The 14836-nt window shown below is 50.5% G+C and overlaps 2 protein-coding genes across 2 annotated transcripts in view; one reads left to right on the top strand and one right to left on the bottom strand.

Moving 5' to 3' along the window:
* CDAN1 (codanin 1) overlaps positions 1 to 10575 on the top strand; it is a 25645-nt gene extending 15070 nt beyond the window's left edge. The window contains exons 19-27 of the mRNA XM_078617047.1: positions 89 to 235; positions 1312 to 1375; positions 2272 to 2350; positions 2722 to 2885; positions 3551 to 3658; positions 6747 to 6810; positions 7851 to 8023; positions 8230 to 8343; positions 9699 to 10575. Coding sequence (XP_078473173.1) covers positions 89 to 235; positions 1312 to 1375; positions 2272 to 2350; positions 2722 to 2885; positions 3551 to 3658; positions 6747 to 6810; positions 7851 to 8023; positions 8230 to 8343; positions 9699 to 9848 — 1063 coding nt within the window. The 3' untranslated portion in view covers positions 9849 to 10575. The remainder of the gene's footprint in view (positions 1 to 88; positions 236 to 1311; positions 1376 to 2271; positions 2351 to 2721; positions 2886 to 3550; positions 3659 to 6746; positions 6811 to 7850; positions 8024 to 8229; positions 8344 to 9698) is intronic.
* TBCC (tubulin folding cofactor C) lies at positions 9973 to 14836 on the bottom strand. Its single transcript, XM_078617048.1, has 2 exons — positions 14592 to 14836; positions 9973 to 12219 (listed from the first exon to the last, which is right to left on the bottom strand). The coding sequence occupies exon 2, from the start codon at positions 12188 to 12190 to the stop codon at positions 11213 to 11215; it is 978 nt and encodes a 325-aa protein (XP_078473174.1). The 5' UTR covers positions 12191 to 12219; positions 14592 to 14836; the 3' UTR covers positions 9973 to 11212.

The following is a 14836-nucleotide window of genomic DNA, read 5'->3' as shown; positions in this document are numbered from 1 at the left end:
CTAATTTTTGTCAATTCGATAGAGAGAGGGGAGAGAGCGATGGCGAGTGAGTGAGCGAGCGCGAGGCGTCACTCTGCGTGTGCCGCAGAGCGACGCTGCTCGCGGGCCTGGTGGAGGAGGGGGAGGCTCGCGTGTCGGCGCTGGCGGGCGGCGTCCCCGCCGACCTGACGCTGCAGGACGTGTGCACGCAGCTGTCCGGACAGGGCACCGCCGCGGCGCTCGACGCTGCGCAGCGGTGAGTGCACGGGGCGCTGCCGACACCGCCAATCGCCACCGCCGGGTGTCGCTCGTGGCCGCGTGCGTGTACGTTTAAGTTCTTCTGCGCCGTATGTAGCCAAGCGCAGGTGCGGGGGCAAGGATAACAAACTAAACACGAAGAGCAGATCTCAAGAAATACAGTGCCAATATCCTATCTCTGTCTGTCGGTCTTTCTTTAATGCTCAAGTGTTCCGTAATATTGCGACACGACATCGCTGCTGGCGACCCCGAATCAAAAGCATTCAAGATCAAAAACATGGAATTAATTGAAAAACAAAGTTAATGCTACGAGTTTTTGGTTGTTTAATCGCGCAGGGGGCTGAAACCCGCATTGGACCTCAGCAGGCAAATTGTCTTGTGTGACGTGGCCATTATGAGCCGCGTGAACCATCGGGCCACTTCAGCGCACGCGATACTTAGAGCGGGTGTGGGGAACCTACAACCCCCAGATTAATTTCTCACGGCCCGCGGTCACATGAGGCCCGCCATTTCGATACGCCCCACAAAATGACACGATCCATCACTGCGAGCATCTTGGCCGCACTTATCGGGTGCTAGGGGGCAGTATTTTTGGCCTCGCAAAACACCTTCCCGTCCCTGTGAAGGGTCCGCTAATATTCGGTCGACACTTGAGCACGATTTTCCCACTATCGTTGGATAACGCTAAGGTGCGTGCTCACGCTTCACAAGCACTTCGAATTTATGTTTTGGCACGCAGCAACGAATTGATTCCCCACATCCGACTTAAAGGAAGATGCAAACGAAACAAGAAAGAGAAATGCCCATATGCATGGGTTCCAAGTTTGGGCTTACCCTTTAATTTGCTTGACTGGCCCGCAACTTGACGATGAAGTTTATTTCATATCGGGCCATCTTTGTGAAAGTTACCATACCCTCCCGTTACCGCCAGTCAGACGGACGAACAAACGGATGGAGCTAATGCATAAAACATTTCAGCCTTGGTTGGAGAGCATTAAAATTGCGTAGCTCTTGCAGCTACATAGGTGCGCGTACCTGTCCGACCCACCCTGTTTTGTCGCCCTTACGCGACAGATTCTGCGCGACCAAGGCACCCCAGGTGATGCGGCTGCTGCTGCCCGAAGAGCTGTCCCCCCAGGTGAGTTGAGAGGTCAGGAGCGAAAAAGGTCACGTCCTGGCCGTCGGCATGGATTTGTTTCGCGAATGCCATTTCACGCGACTTCCCGCGACTTCCCGCAGTCAAAAGACCAGAAACATATACAAAATAAATATAGATACAATCAATAAATGTTCCTTGAGTGGACGTCAGCCCACGTACCCACTGTGCAGCCTCCTCCTCCTCCAGCACGTGCATGGCAATCAGTCTGCCCGGCACGCCCTGATGTGCTTCACAGCCGAAGGCGATTGTGCCCCATTGGTCCTCCTGCTCCGCGCGTTCACACGGTAGTGGGGCTGCCACCGAGCACGGACCCCATTGATGTTCGGAAGCAGCAACACGCACTGCCTGGTCACACCGGAAGCGGTTTAACTGCACCCGTTGGCGCCTTGGGAGGTCAAAGCCAGGCAACTGGATGGACGGATCGCTTATGAGCCGGAGTGATGAAATACCACATTGCGATAGCGGCAGGCGTCCACGCGCGTCTGTAATCCAACGCCGTGCTGGCGGGGGTGGTGTGAGGGGGGCGGGGTGGATCATCGTGGGTATATCATGTGCACCAATCACCCACCCGTCATGTCTATGAAGTGGCTAGTAGGAGGCAGTACGGCAAAGAAGTTGCTGGCCTATTTGTGCACACCTCTTGTACTCATGGTTAGCTCTCCATTATCTGTGGAGGGATGATCCAGGCCGCGGATTAACCGCGCCTGCGGATAAAATGTGTAAAAAATGTCGATGCAGGCAGCTGGTTTAGTCGTGAGCAGTTCCTCACTCGTCAAGGTTGTCGGTGACTGGGAGCTCACGTCACCGCAGCCTGAGAACACGTCGGAGAGCAGCAGGAGCGGCTGCTGTTGTTGTTGTTGTTGTTCTGCTTGCAGGTGGTGAGCACTGCTGCCGACATCGTTGTCCGATTGGCGCAGGAGAAAGCCGCCCAGTGGCTCAACAGCAACGTCGACAGTGAGTCGCTGTCCTCCAGTGAGCTCTTTGTTGAGCCGCGTAGCAATTAGCCACGAGCAGGGACAGTTACTTGATTGTGGAATAAACGACAAAAAAAAGTTATTCATTTTACTTCTTTCACATGATGGTCGATTCCCTCGGGTAGAAATTTAAACCACGCAGCAACATCGCCACCTCCTGGCGGATGATGCTGGTCTGTTACTCATAGCCCCATCGTGATAGCCTTGCGCGTTAAGTATGGCACGAATATCAAACATTCGCATTCCTGATCATCACTTGTTATTATTTGTACGCGTCATCATCATCATCAATGCTGCGGTGAGTCTTAGCGATTGCCTCGCGGGTGTCCCGTGTGGTCGCGCGGCTGGCAGAGCTCCTGAGCAAAGCGTTGAGGAGCCGAGTGGACGGACCGCTCAAGTCCGCTTCGTGCAGCTTGACCAGCGAGCCAAGTCGCGATGGCTCCAGCGTCCGCGCGTGCCCGGCAGCCTGCAGCCACGCCAACCCCATGCCGTCGCTTGTCCTCACGCAGCTCAAGGCAAGCCGCCGCTCACTCTGATCCTCTCCGATGCTTTGACCTCCACAGCTGGAGGGAATTGAGCCGCCTCGGTCCTGGCACGGCTTTGGTATCGGGTGCCTCCTTCCACTGTACATCCCAGGCCCGCCGAGGCTGTGCCGAGTCAGCCTTTGCATGGCTTTGGAGGCTCCCAAGTTTTTCCCAAAGCAAAACGTCAAGCCGTACCGATGATGTCACACGCAATGGATGAATCGAGACTCGTTTAGATGACCACGGTGTTGCTGTGCTGTCCTCGGTGTACTGTGTAATCTTTGCTGATTCCTACGGATATCGTCATATTACCCGCTTCATTACTCAATGCATTCGTAACTCTTTTCTGAACGCTTGCAGGACAAACAATGAATAGTAAGCTCACTGCTCTTCCAATGTGCAGTTGTGCAAGGATGCGTGACATCTGGAGATAAAACTATTTTGCGCACGAGTTACCCACGTCACAGTCCATTTTTCACCGAAAAACTTTGCCAAACCTGTTCCAACATAGGTTACAGAAATTTTCGATCGTCCCTTTACTTATTGAAACTGCCCTTGTCATAGAATGCGCGTGGCCGCGTGCGCGTTGGGAATCGCTCACGTGCGTGTGTGCACGCGCGCGTGGTTTGGGGGCGACGGGTTCGTCTTCTCGACAGGAGTTTCTGTGTGTGACGGTGGCCCCGAGCTGCGAGGGCGCCGCCGTCACCGAGGGAGCAGTCTTGGAGCTCGTGAGACGCCTCCACGGATCTCTGCAGTGTAAAAAGGTACTCGGAGCAGTTCTGAGCGTGCAATTTCGTCTGGTCACCTTAATTTTTAGCAGTAGGGCTTTCGCGACCAATATTATCCACAATAAGAGGCTTTTTTTGGGTTGGATCGCGTAAATGTGTCGCCTGATGAGGCTGGTTGTTGTTGTTGTAAATTACCGGCGAAACGTCACGGTACTCGAATTGTAAATGTTGTCGTGGGTTCACTCTCCAACACACACGCAGTGTGCTGAACGAGTAACTAATTTCGATTTAAAGCTTTCGTGACTGCAGGGATTCATCTTCTTGGTTCTTTCGGTAAAGTCACGTAGAAGGGAAGTAATAAAATAATAAAAATAAAACATAATAAAACAATTCTCACGACGTTTCGGCCACAACGCAAGCAGCCATCCTCAGGCGAAGAATGAAACACCCCAAGCTTGGAGCGTATATTTAAGCTGGGTTAGAGGGGGGGGAGGTGGGAAGAAGAGCGCCTAAACAAAATAATTTGCATATCAAGAGGAATTCAGCATATGGAAAATGCGTAGGAGGTGGGCGGGGGGGGTTCCAAATCAATACTATGCCCGTGCATTATGCAGGATTAGCAGCATCAAAGGGGGGGGGGGAAGGGGGGGAGCATTAACAAAGGAAAGGAATGTTAATAGTATGTAGCTGTAGTTACTAAACAACCACGTAAAAAAAAAACTACAGTATAAACTGCATGACAAACTAAAGTATAAACTACATAGCATCATCAGTAAACTTACTATACTCTACAATAAGCTGAGTTACTAACAGTAAGTAATACATGAAAAATTCTACGTTGTAAAAAATTATATAATATGCTTCCATCTAAACTTTATTCTCTTACATCACACGCGTCTATACCGTACTATATACTTCCATAGGCAAAACCAACATTAAATTACATACTGTATTGCTATAAACCACCCTATACCTTATACATTTTTAATATAACACTATGTATTATTCTACCCACCCTAATGTGTATCAAAATGGTTTATTACGTCCTTCCAGTGATTGCTAAGCCAGAATCCATCTTCTCGGTTAAAATTGTCTCTGATTCACCATGGAAGTCGAAAATGATGGCAAGCTACCCTTTTTGGATGTCCTAATCAAAAGGAGACCTGATGGTTCAATGAGCCACTCTGTCTACAGGAAAGCCACCCACACGGATGCTTATCTAAAACCGGATTCCCACCACCATCCATCCCAGAAGAATTCCCTCATCAAGACTCTATATCATAGAGCCCAATGCATCTCCGACCATGAACACATTTCCAGTGAACTCAAACACGTACGCCAAGCTCTTAAGGCTAATGGTTACTCCGACTACACAATCCGCAAAGCCATCACTCCAACCACCAAGAAGGATCCTGTTGAGGAGCCTTTCAAGACCATCACCTTACCCTACATTGCTGGGGTCACAAAAAAGATCTCCAAAATCCTGATTAAACACAAGATCCAGGTCCGATTCAACACAGTACATAAAATCCGTGATCTGGTACCGTCTGTAAAAGATGTGGTTCCAGACATACAGTACCCTGGTGTCTACAAACTAAGTTGCCTCTGTGGTAGCAGTTACATTGGGGAAACCAAACGACATGTCTCGGACCGCATCCGTGAACATAAAGCTGACCTGAAACACTGTAGGACAAACACCTCAGCCGTGGCAGATCACTGTTACAACTCAGTGGGCTCACATGACATTGACTTCTCCAAGACAGAGGTTCTCTGCAAGCCATCTGGCTATCATGAGAGATTCGTACATGAGGCGATCCACATTTACAAACACAGAGACAATTTTAACCGAGAAGATGGATTCTGGCTTAGCAATCACTGGAAGGACGTAATAAACCATTTTGATACACATTAGGGTGGGTAGAATAATACATAGTGTTATATTAAAAATGTATAAGGTATAGGGTGGTTTATAGCAATACAGTATGTAATTTAATGTTGGTTTTGCCTATGGAAGTATATAGTACGGTATAGACGCGTGTGATGTAAGAGAATAAAGTTTAGATAGAAGCATATTATATAATTTTTTACAACGTAGAATTTTTCATGTATTACTTACTGTTAGTAACTCAGCTTATTGTAGAGTATAGTAAGTTTACTGATGATGCTATGTAGTTTATACTTTAGTTTGTCATGCAGTTTATACTGTAGTTTTTTTTTACGTGGTTGTTTAGTAACTACAGCTACATACTATTAACATTCCTTTCCTTTGTTAATGCTCCCCCCCTTCCCCCCCCCCCTTTGATGCTGCTAATCCTGCATAATGCACGGGCATAGTATTGATTTGGAACCCCCCCCGCCCACCTCCTACGCATTTTCCATATGCTGAATTCCTCTTGATATGCAAATTATTTTGTTTAGGCGCTCTTCTTCCCACCTCCCCCCCCTCTAACCCAGCTTAAATATACGCTCCAAGCTTGGGGTGTTTCATTCTTCGCCTGAGGATGGCTGCTTGCGTTGTGGCCGAAACGTCGTGAGAATTGTTTTATTATGTTTTATTTTTATTATTTTATTACTTCCCTTCTACGTGACTTTACCGAAAGAACCAAGAAGAGTAACTAATTGCCACGTTCTGTTTACGTGACAAACCTTACTCATTGGTCTGTGTCGCGTGGTCGCGGGTTTAACGACACATTTATATTCACGCGATGGAACACAAACAACTGTTTGACCGTGCTCTCGCCACGCTGGTCGGTGTGCCAAATCTCATCAGATCGGATGCTCGGCCGAGTTGAGCGACCACCTTGAACAAGAACAATTGTTGTCACTTGCCGGGCGGCTACGCTGTCAGAAGCGGAGTCGGGGAAGGTGGCAGGAGTGGGGGGGAGTGGGTGGCAGTGCAGCAACATCATAGTCGTTCTGTACTGTACTTCTATGCTCCCACACATCCACGCTCCTCACGTATGCCGAATCGCACTCGACCAACGTGACCAACGGGGGTCAAGTGACGCCTGCGACCCGCGCGGTGTGGGCACACCCACGCCAGCGGTGTATTTTACACAGGCGATGTGCGCACGGTGCCGAATGGAACTCTGTCTCACGACGTTGTGACGTTTTTGTGTTGCAGTATTTGTCACCAACGGTAGAGAAGGCGTTTGCTCAGTACGCGGTGGAACTTGCCGCTGCTATTGGTGAGTACATTATTACCCGTTGTTAGGAAGCCACTTTTATATCTAGATTGAAAACTCAATTCTTTAGAACTGCTTTTTGTGTTTAGTTTGTTGTCCTTCCCCCGCACCTCCGATTAGCGCGGTTGGCTACGTACAGTGCGAAATAAGTTCAACATATATACATCCTGCATGGTGGTGTGCAAGTGCTATTGTCTTACGTTTGACTTTAAACAGATGCCATCTACTTAACCAGCTTGTTTATTGTTTGATAAGAAAAAATACTTTAAATTTCGTTGTGGAGCTTTGAGTGTTATTCCCCCATACACATGGTGGTTTCTCTGGCCTCCCACACGGAAGGAAAATGCCAACACTGAACAAAAACAAAAATATCCTCTTGTTAATGCAGCCTATTCGAGTAGTAGCGTTCCTGAAGAACACCGCGTTATGGAAAAATCACGTAATAAATAATATCGGGGGTAAAGCGCAGTCCGCGATAACACGTGAGATGCCTACGCAGGCCGAACAAACACCGAGGCGCGTGGGTAGCATCTAGAAGTATCCAGCAGCATCCCACTGCCTCGTGCGATGCTACGCCGAGGCCGCCGTACGACCGCTGATTCCTACTCACGCTGCGATGTAGTTCCGTTCACTCGATCGCATTATATTCAATTCGCATCCGCTTAGTAAAAATGTGTTTCCTAATACATTCATCGCGTTGTATCCAATTCGCGTTATGAAAACTGGCGGCGTTATAGAACTCACTGTATTTGTGTTGTGTTTTTTTATTCGGACTGTGACACCGAAATACAACGGGCCTGCTCTTGCGAATGTCAGGGGATCTTTAACGTCCACTGTGATGCAGATGGTACGTAGTATTAAACACCGCAGCAATAACCGGGGCGGCCTGCTGGATTCAAACCAGGAACCCACGACGAGTGGCGAACGTGCTACCGTTTGGCCGTGACGTCACCGCCTCAATCGGGTTTTGTTAAGAGAACGGGTATCCCAGTATTTCGCAAACACAACGGTAAATGTCAACGTGACTGCGCGAATGTGTCCAGCCTTCGACAGAGTGCTGAACGAGAGCCCCGCCGTGGACTGCTGGGAGGAGAGCACGCGCAGGCTGCTGGGAGCTCTGCAGGGCGTCTGGACCGAGTTCTCAATGCAACCCCCGTTCCACCTCCTCCTGGCCAACAAAAATGTCTCTTACCTGCGCTCGGCCACAGACAAGAAGGTTTGTTCACATCTGTACTTTCATAGCTATTTATGTCAAAACTTGGACACCGATAAATGTCGTGCTCGATTATATGAATGTTGTGGGTTTACTCTCCTAACACACCAGTGCGCTCAAGTAGTAACTAATTGGCATGTTTTGTTTACGCTTACCACCATCCCCTCGAACACCCCACCACTCACCACCCTCATCACCCGACACGACAGCGCTGCTGCTGGGCACTGCTGCACTTGTCGCGGCAGCTGGTGGCGGGGAGGCTGCACGTTGGGAGTGCGCTGGTGGCGAGGTGGGACGCTTTGCTGGAAGACCTTCCTCCGGAGGTACCGACCAACGTGACGAGCGGGTGAACCCGCTGAGGTTGTATCGAGGGCTTGGAAACCGACGACATTTATTTATTTTGTATCACAGGTCAATATTAATATCTACAGGACAAAAAAAGTTTTTAAACAGCTGGCTGGTGGCGTAGTTTTCTCAAGTGTGTAAGTGGTGCGACTGCACCGGTTCCCACAGGCCTGGAGGAGAGGTCCTGCCCAGGCGCCGTGCTCCAAAGACGGGGGGAAATGAGGAACATGGACCCCAATTTAATTCCTCGTACCGGGGCCCATGCCGGCAATGCCACACCCCACTGCAGCTAAGCGCAGTGGTCTTGCTACGCGTAGAGGCTGTGTATCCCGCGCTCTGCCACATGAGTCCGAAGCTTGGCGAATGAGCAAAAATAACGTTTAAAAGTTACGCTCAGGCAAGTCATTATTATTACGCTGAAGTGACGCCACGGTCATGCCACTCGTACATTTCAATGTCTGTTCAGGCGTAGGTGGGGAACGTTTGGCCCACGACTTAATGTTATACTCCCCACAGCAATAATGCCTACCACTTCAAAATACATACCTGTCAACCCATACGGTTTACCCGTGTTCTTGTACAGGGAAATTGAGTAAAACAATGTTTGTCTATTCGTTTGTGTTTCTCCCTTGTGATGGGACTTTGTAGGATGTATTTAGAGATTTATAAGGGCACGGGGTGACCAATAGGGTGTGAATTGGTCTGTGATAAGGTAGGCACTGATAAGGTGTTGACAGGTATGAAAAATGTCCGCAAACTATATTCATTGCGACATCACTAATCACTATGAGACCTCCTTTACCAGTGGCAAAATATAGTGATAGGTTTTTACCCTTTCAACTGGTACGCCTTTTGGCGTCATCTGGTCCAACACCAATGGAGACTAGGCCCTAAGAAAAGCTGTCTCGGGTGTGGACCAATCAACTTCAAGGACAGTGCAAATAATTATCATAGTTTCTTTTCTTTCTGTTTGCATTTTGACTGCTTGTGTTGTGGTTATTGCAAACATGATGCCTTGTATAAAGGTGTCAGTTTTTGTACCAGTTGAAAGGGTAAAAACCTATCACTCACTAATCACTTCAACGGCCTCACCGCAAAAGCCTCGATACGTACGTTATGAGATAACACCAAGGTGCGTATTCCGAGTGCGGCCCACCAAAGATATCTCTGCAAATCCTATTCGACCCGACTGAGGAAAAGGTTCCCCGTGTCCGCGTGAAAGTCTCGATGTTGTTGACCAAAATTCACATTGTAAGGTACAACAAAGACTTTTCAACCGGAAAGACTGCCAGCCCTCGTTTCTGAGTTTTGTTCTATTTTATTTCCTTTTCAGGGGGAAATAAGGGAATGTCTTTTGGAAACGGCCAACAAGTTTAAGGAGCTGTGCGAGGAGGAATCTGTTGCCAAAAGCCCCAGAGCCGTGGATGCTGCGTGCAATCCGGCGGAGCCCACACAGCAACAAGAAGAGGCCGCTTTGAGATGACGACTCTTCAGCAGTTTCATATGAACTTGTCTAGTTTGTACACTGCACTTTAGGACCCCGGAATGTTGTCAATGACAATTTTCGGGACAGTTTTAAAATCACACGAATAAATAATGCTCGTCAGTTTAGCTTTTTTAAATTTTATTGCACACGCAAAATCTAACGAGAACCAAGTCTCCACACGCCGCATTTTTGTGGTAATGTCAATAGCAAGCAATTCTTCTCCTTCTCTGCTCGTGCGATTCAGCGAATGGTCGCCGATTACAAGAGGTTGTTCAAGTCTCGTTTTACTGTCAAATACACCAGCGTGGAAGGGGTAGACCAAAAACCCTCGACGGGGGCTCACTTAGTAGCTAGCGGCGTGAGCAGAGCAAACGCCCCGGGCCCTACCGTCACCATCTGGAGTGCGCACATTAGTTCAGTTATAACCCCAGCAACACTTGCAATTTATTTTTTGCTCATACAATCGTAGCACACATGCATGACAACAGTTTTAAAGAGTAATTTTAACAATAATTTCAACAAACCTCTTTAAGTGCTCTCTGTTGGTGGCCAATTTTGCATTTTTGACCTCTGTGCCTAAGCAACTTTGTTAACATTGAAAGAAATGCGCAACTTTCACTGCCAATCAAACTCAACAATGGAATGCCTTCATTGTTTGTTACACGCGAGCTCAAGTGTTGATGCGAATGTTAATAAAGAACGGTTGATGCCTTTGACCAAACTGCCCCGAAATGCGCTGATCGTCAGATCGCCGAAGCTGAGCAGAGTTATGCCTGGCTGCTGCTTGTGTGTGTGTGTGCCACAAGCAGGCGCTGAAGGTTGCAGCAGGGCGAACGTTATGGGCAGAAAGCAATCCATCAAAATTTACTACTGCACTTGTTCCCACATTTATGCATGCCCCCCCCCGCCTGCAATCCTCACTGACCTGTGTGGTGAAGTATGGTCAAATAACACCCACGACCCACACGCCGTGTGGGGAGGCCCTCGTCCAGCGGTGAATGAACACAAGGGCTGTAGTGTACATTTAAATAGATAACTCCACAACCTTTCAGTGTAACTAACTAATTTGAAATTGATCGCTTGCGAATTTTTTGTAGTCTGCCACAACGTTCGTGTAGCCGAGTGCATTTTTTCTCTCCGTGTCGTCTCACGGCGAACAGAGCGCTGGGCAGATTAAACAGCGAGTTGGCACAATCGGGAGCAGTTACCAGCTGTGTTTTTTCCCACTGGAAAAAAACACACCTGAGCCCGTCCCGTTACCTGCAAGCGAGCATCCAAGCACTTGAAGTGGCCTCAAGTGCACCCAGCCTGGCACAAGCATTTGTGGTGACGCCGCGGAGGTGAACTATGACCGATGCTCATCACACCGCATCCACATTCCACGTGGGTACCCTCTCATCTTCTGGGATCATGCTCCAGTTGGGAGAGGGCACGTCTGCCAGCCAGTTGAAGTCGTTGATTCCGTTCCACGTCTGGCCGTGACCCTCCATCCTCGCATCTTTGAAGTGGCTGTCCAGGCCCGGGTAGCTCAGGTTGTAGGGCGCGAACCTCACTCGGACGCAGTCTTCGATGATGGCCTTGCTGGCCACGTCCACGTAGAAGTCTGTGTCCTCAGAGCGGTGGGCACGGAACTGCCTGCAGGCCACCACCACCTTGCACCCTTTGCAGTCGTCCAGAAACACGGAGGTGGCCACGGGCCCACACAGCACCACGCAGTCCCTGACGCCCGTGATATGCAGGGTGCTCGGGGAGCCCAGGAGCGCCACAGTGCAGCCGGACAGGTTCCCCAGGGCCCAGTCCGTGCCGGACAGCCGGTCGCCGCGCTCCGTCAGCTTCTGCCCGACCAGGTCGTGGAAGCCACACTGGACCAGGTCGAACTTGGTCGACCGCTTGTGTTGGCCATCCGTCGCCGGCGGCGCCTCCACCTTGTCGTCGGTCTCGTCCTTCTCCACCGCCGCCTCCTTCTTGCTTCGAGCTTTGAAGGCAAACTTCTTCTTGGGCGCCGCCTCCTCCCGTTTGGCCCTGATCCTGGCCAAAAAGGAGTCGAGGCTGCCCTGCGCCTGACGTAGGCAGTACGCCGGCAGGTAGAGCGTGGCCTGGTTGACGAGGTCCTGCAAGGCCGAGGCGCGTCCTGCGGCCTCCTCAACGGCGCCCCGTAGCAGCAGTGCCTCCAGGGCCGCCGTCTCGGTGCCGAAGGTCGCCCCGAAGCGGTCGGCCTGCTCCCCCGGCGCCAGGTCAACCTCGTCCTCCCGGCGACGGCGCTCAACCTCCGTCTTTCTCTCGGCGTCTCTGCGGGAGATGTTCTCGATGGCCGATGGTGGCGCTGGAGTGGCAGACATGGCCGACGATGACGGGAGAACAGCCAAGGCTGTGGGATGGAAGGGATTGAGGAGATTAAAATGGTGGTTCTCAACCGGTAGGGTACGTAAGGTGATTTATAAATGTGTGAAATAACATACATGGGTCATTGATGAATAATCACGTATGAATCTGCCAATATAAAATAACTACGATACAGATTTAATCCATATGGGAACCTAGAATGCTATAAAAGACCCTTCTAAACTCATTAATCGTAAACAATGTGGTTTACAAGAATAAACAGCGAGTGCGAACAAATTGTCATGCATGCAAAGCGTCCGTTGAATTTTTTTTTATTCGCTTGCAATTACTAACGAGGTCGGATGATACCTCACAAAATGATCAATTGGTTAAATGATTGATGTTTATTATTCATATATTTACTTAGAACAATGTTGGGTCAGACAAGGGAGTATTCGGTTGAAACATTTCAACAAGGCGAAACAAGGTTGAGAATGACCACTGGTGTCAAACACATTTCTTGCACATTTGCAACTGTTACAGCTCGGGGTACGGTTTATTGTACCTATTATTTCCTCAGTTAAAACAACATTTCATGATCAGAATATGTATTTATACTGGAGGAATCCGATAAGCACTAAAGTTATTTTTCACAAATGTCCAGTAGGGGCGGGTAAGAACACGTTACAACAACAAATACATTCATAAACAAAACCTCCGACGGCAGGTGATGGATGGAGAAAGGTTAGAGGTGGAGGTGGTGATGGGGGAGGTGGCGGCGGGCGGCACAGATGAACGTTCGAACCCGTTGAAGGTGTTGATGACAATGTCATCGCTGTCAACCCACACGGTTTACCCCGTATCCTTCTGGTACAGGGAATCTAGTGTTCAGGTCCATACGGGGTACAGCCGTTCCAATACGGGCAAACACAATTATAATTGTGTCTATTTGTTTGTGTTCTCCCTCATAATTAAACTTTGTAGGATGAACGTTGAGATTTATAAACGGGCACGTGATGACCAACAAGGTGTGAATTGGTCTGTAATGAGGGAGGCACCGATAAGGGGTCGGCAGGTCCGTGATACTGGTAGTAACCTGGTTACACCAGCCCACAGGGGATTATTCTGTCCGTCCGTCCTGCATCCAAAAATGGGAGGGGTGCTGGGTGGAGAGGGGAGGGGCTGGGTGGGGAGGCTGGGTGGGGAGGGTGGGAGGGGTGCGGCTGGGTGGGGAGGGGCTGGGTGGGGAGGGGCTGGTCACCCCGTGGTGCCCTTGTAAAACTGAACGTTTAACCTACTCACGCCGGCTTGTGCCCGCCCTCACAGTCGGGCATATTTGCGGAATACACCACGCCGCCGTTGACCCTGGCCATTGACCGAGCAACCCAACGTTCCTACCAGCTCCCTCCGCAGGAATGTGTTATTAAGTGGCTGAAGGATCTAGAATAGATAGGCCTGGGGTCGTCAGCCAATATAACAAGAGGGGGCTTTACCAATTGAACACACATCTGGCTGCTGTCCGCCTGATGATGCCGGTTGTAATTAGTGGCGAAACGTCGTACTCCGATTGTAAACGTTGTGGCTTTATTCTCCAACACACAACCGGTTCGTGCTGTACTGGTGACCAATTGGCCACGTTCTGTCTACGTGACACAACCTTTACTAGTTGGCTGTCGGGGTGGTGGCGGGTTTAACGACAACATTAATATTTACGCGATCTCACCTAACAAAAAACCCTGTATTATGGAGGGGGCATTATTGTCAAATTCGAAAAAAACCCCACCCCATCAACGTATGTTGAAGAGCCGCAATGACGCCCCGTGGTGACTACGAGACGGTGGTTGGGGTCCTCGACAAATAAAAACGCCGCGAAGCAGCGGCTCGAGAAGAGCCGCAGGTTTGCCGACCCCTGCCGAGAGATGTGGAGGCAGAGGTCGCAAACGGGGTTTGATTCCTTACCCGTACCCGGCCGCACCAGGGTCGCAAATGGGTACCCGTACCGGCACGGGTACCTGTTCCCTACCCGTACCCTACCCGAAATGAGTGACAGTTACTCACCAGTGACTCACGGCCTACCCGTATCCGTACCCGGCCGCACCAGGGTCGCAAACGGCTACCCGTACCCGGCCGGGTACGGGTAGCCGGGTATCGGGTAGGGTATCGGGTACCCGGTTGCGACCTCTGTGTGGAGGTGGTGGAGGGGGGAAATGACGGGAGGCCGACAGGGGTAGGGGGGTGAGGAGGAGGATGATGAGGATGATGAGGAACTCAGCCCGGTGGGGTGGAGGGAATGGAGGCGACGCAGGCCTAGCGACTGAAGTTGCAGCCACGGCGAGGAGGAGGAGGCGAAGAGGGAGTTGGAGGAGGAGGCCCTGTGGAGACGAGGCAGATGAATGGCGACGGGGAGGGAGAGCTCACGAGAGACGGCGCCTCTGACGGGAGGGAACGGATCGGCGGAGACGGGAGGCGGTGGGTGGAGCCCGGACGACGCCTCGAGGAGGAGGACGAGGAGTAGGAGACGACGAAGGCGTCACGGCAAACGGCAAGGAGACGCGGAGACGAACCCCGGGGTCGGTCGGTCGCCGGCTTCTCGAAGGAGTTTGAAGGCGGAGACGGCGGGCGGGGCGGGGCTGGCGGGAAGAGACCCGCGGGCGTGAGCGGAA

This window comes from Lampetra planeri, chromosome 52, assembly GCF_965212315.1.
Source record: "Lampetra planeri chromosome 52, kcLamPlan1.2.h2, whole genome shotgun sequence".
Taxonomy (NCBI): domain Eukaryota; kingdom Metazoa; phylum Chordata; class Hyperoartia; order Petromyzontiformes; family Petromyzontidae; genus Lampetra; species Lampetra planeri.
The sequence above is the reverse complement of the archived record's forward strand: the minus strand, read 5'-3'. Positions and strand labels throughout refer to the sequence as shown.

Coding starts and splice junctions, on each gene's coding strand:
- TBCC (XM_078617048.1), bottom strand. CDS start 12,190: ATGTCTGCCACTCCAGCGCCACCATCGGCCATCGAGAACATCTCCCGC.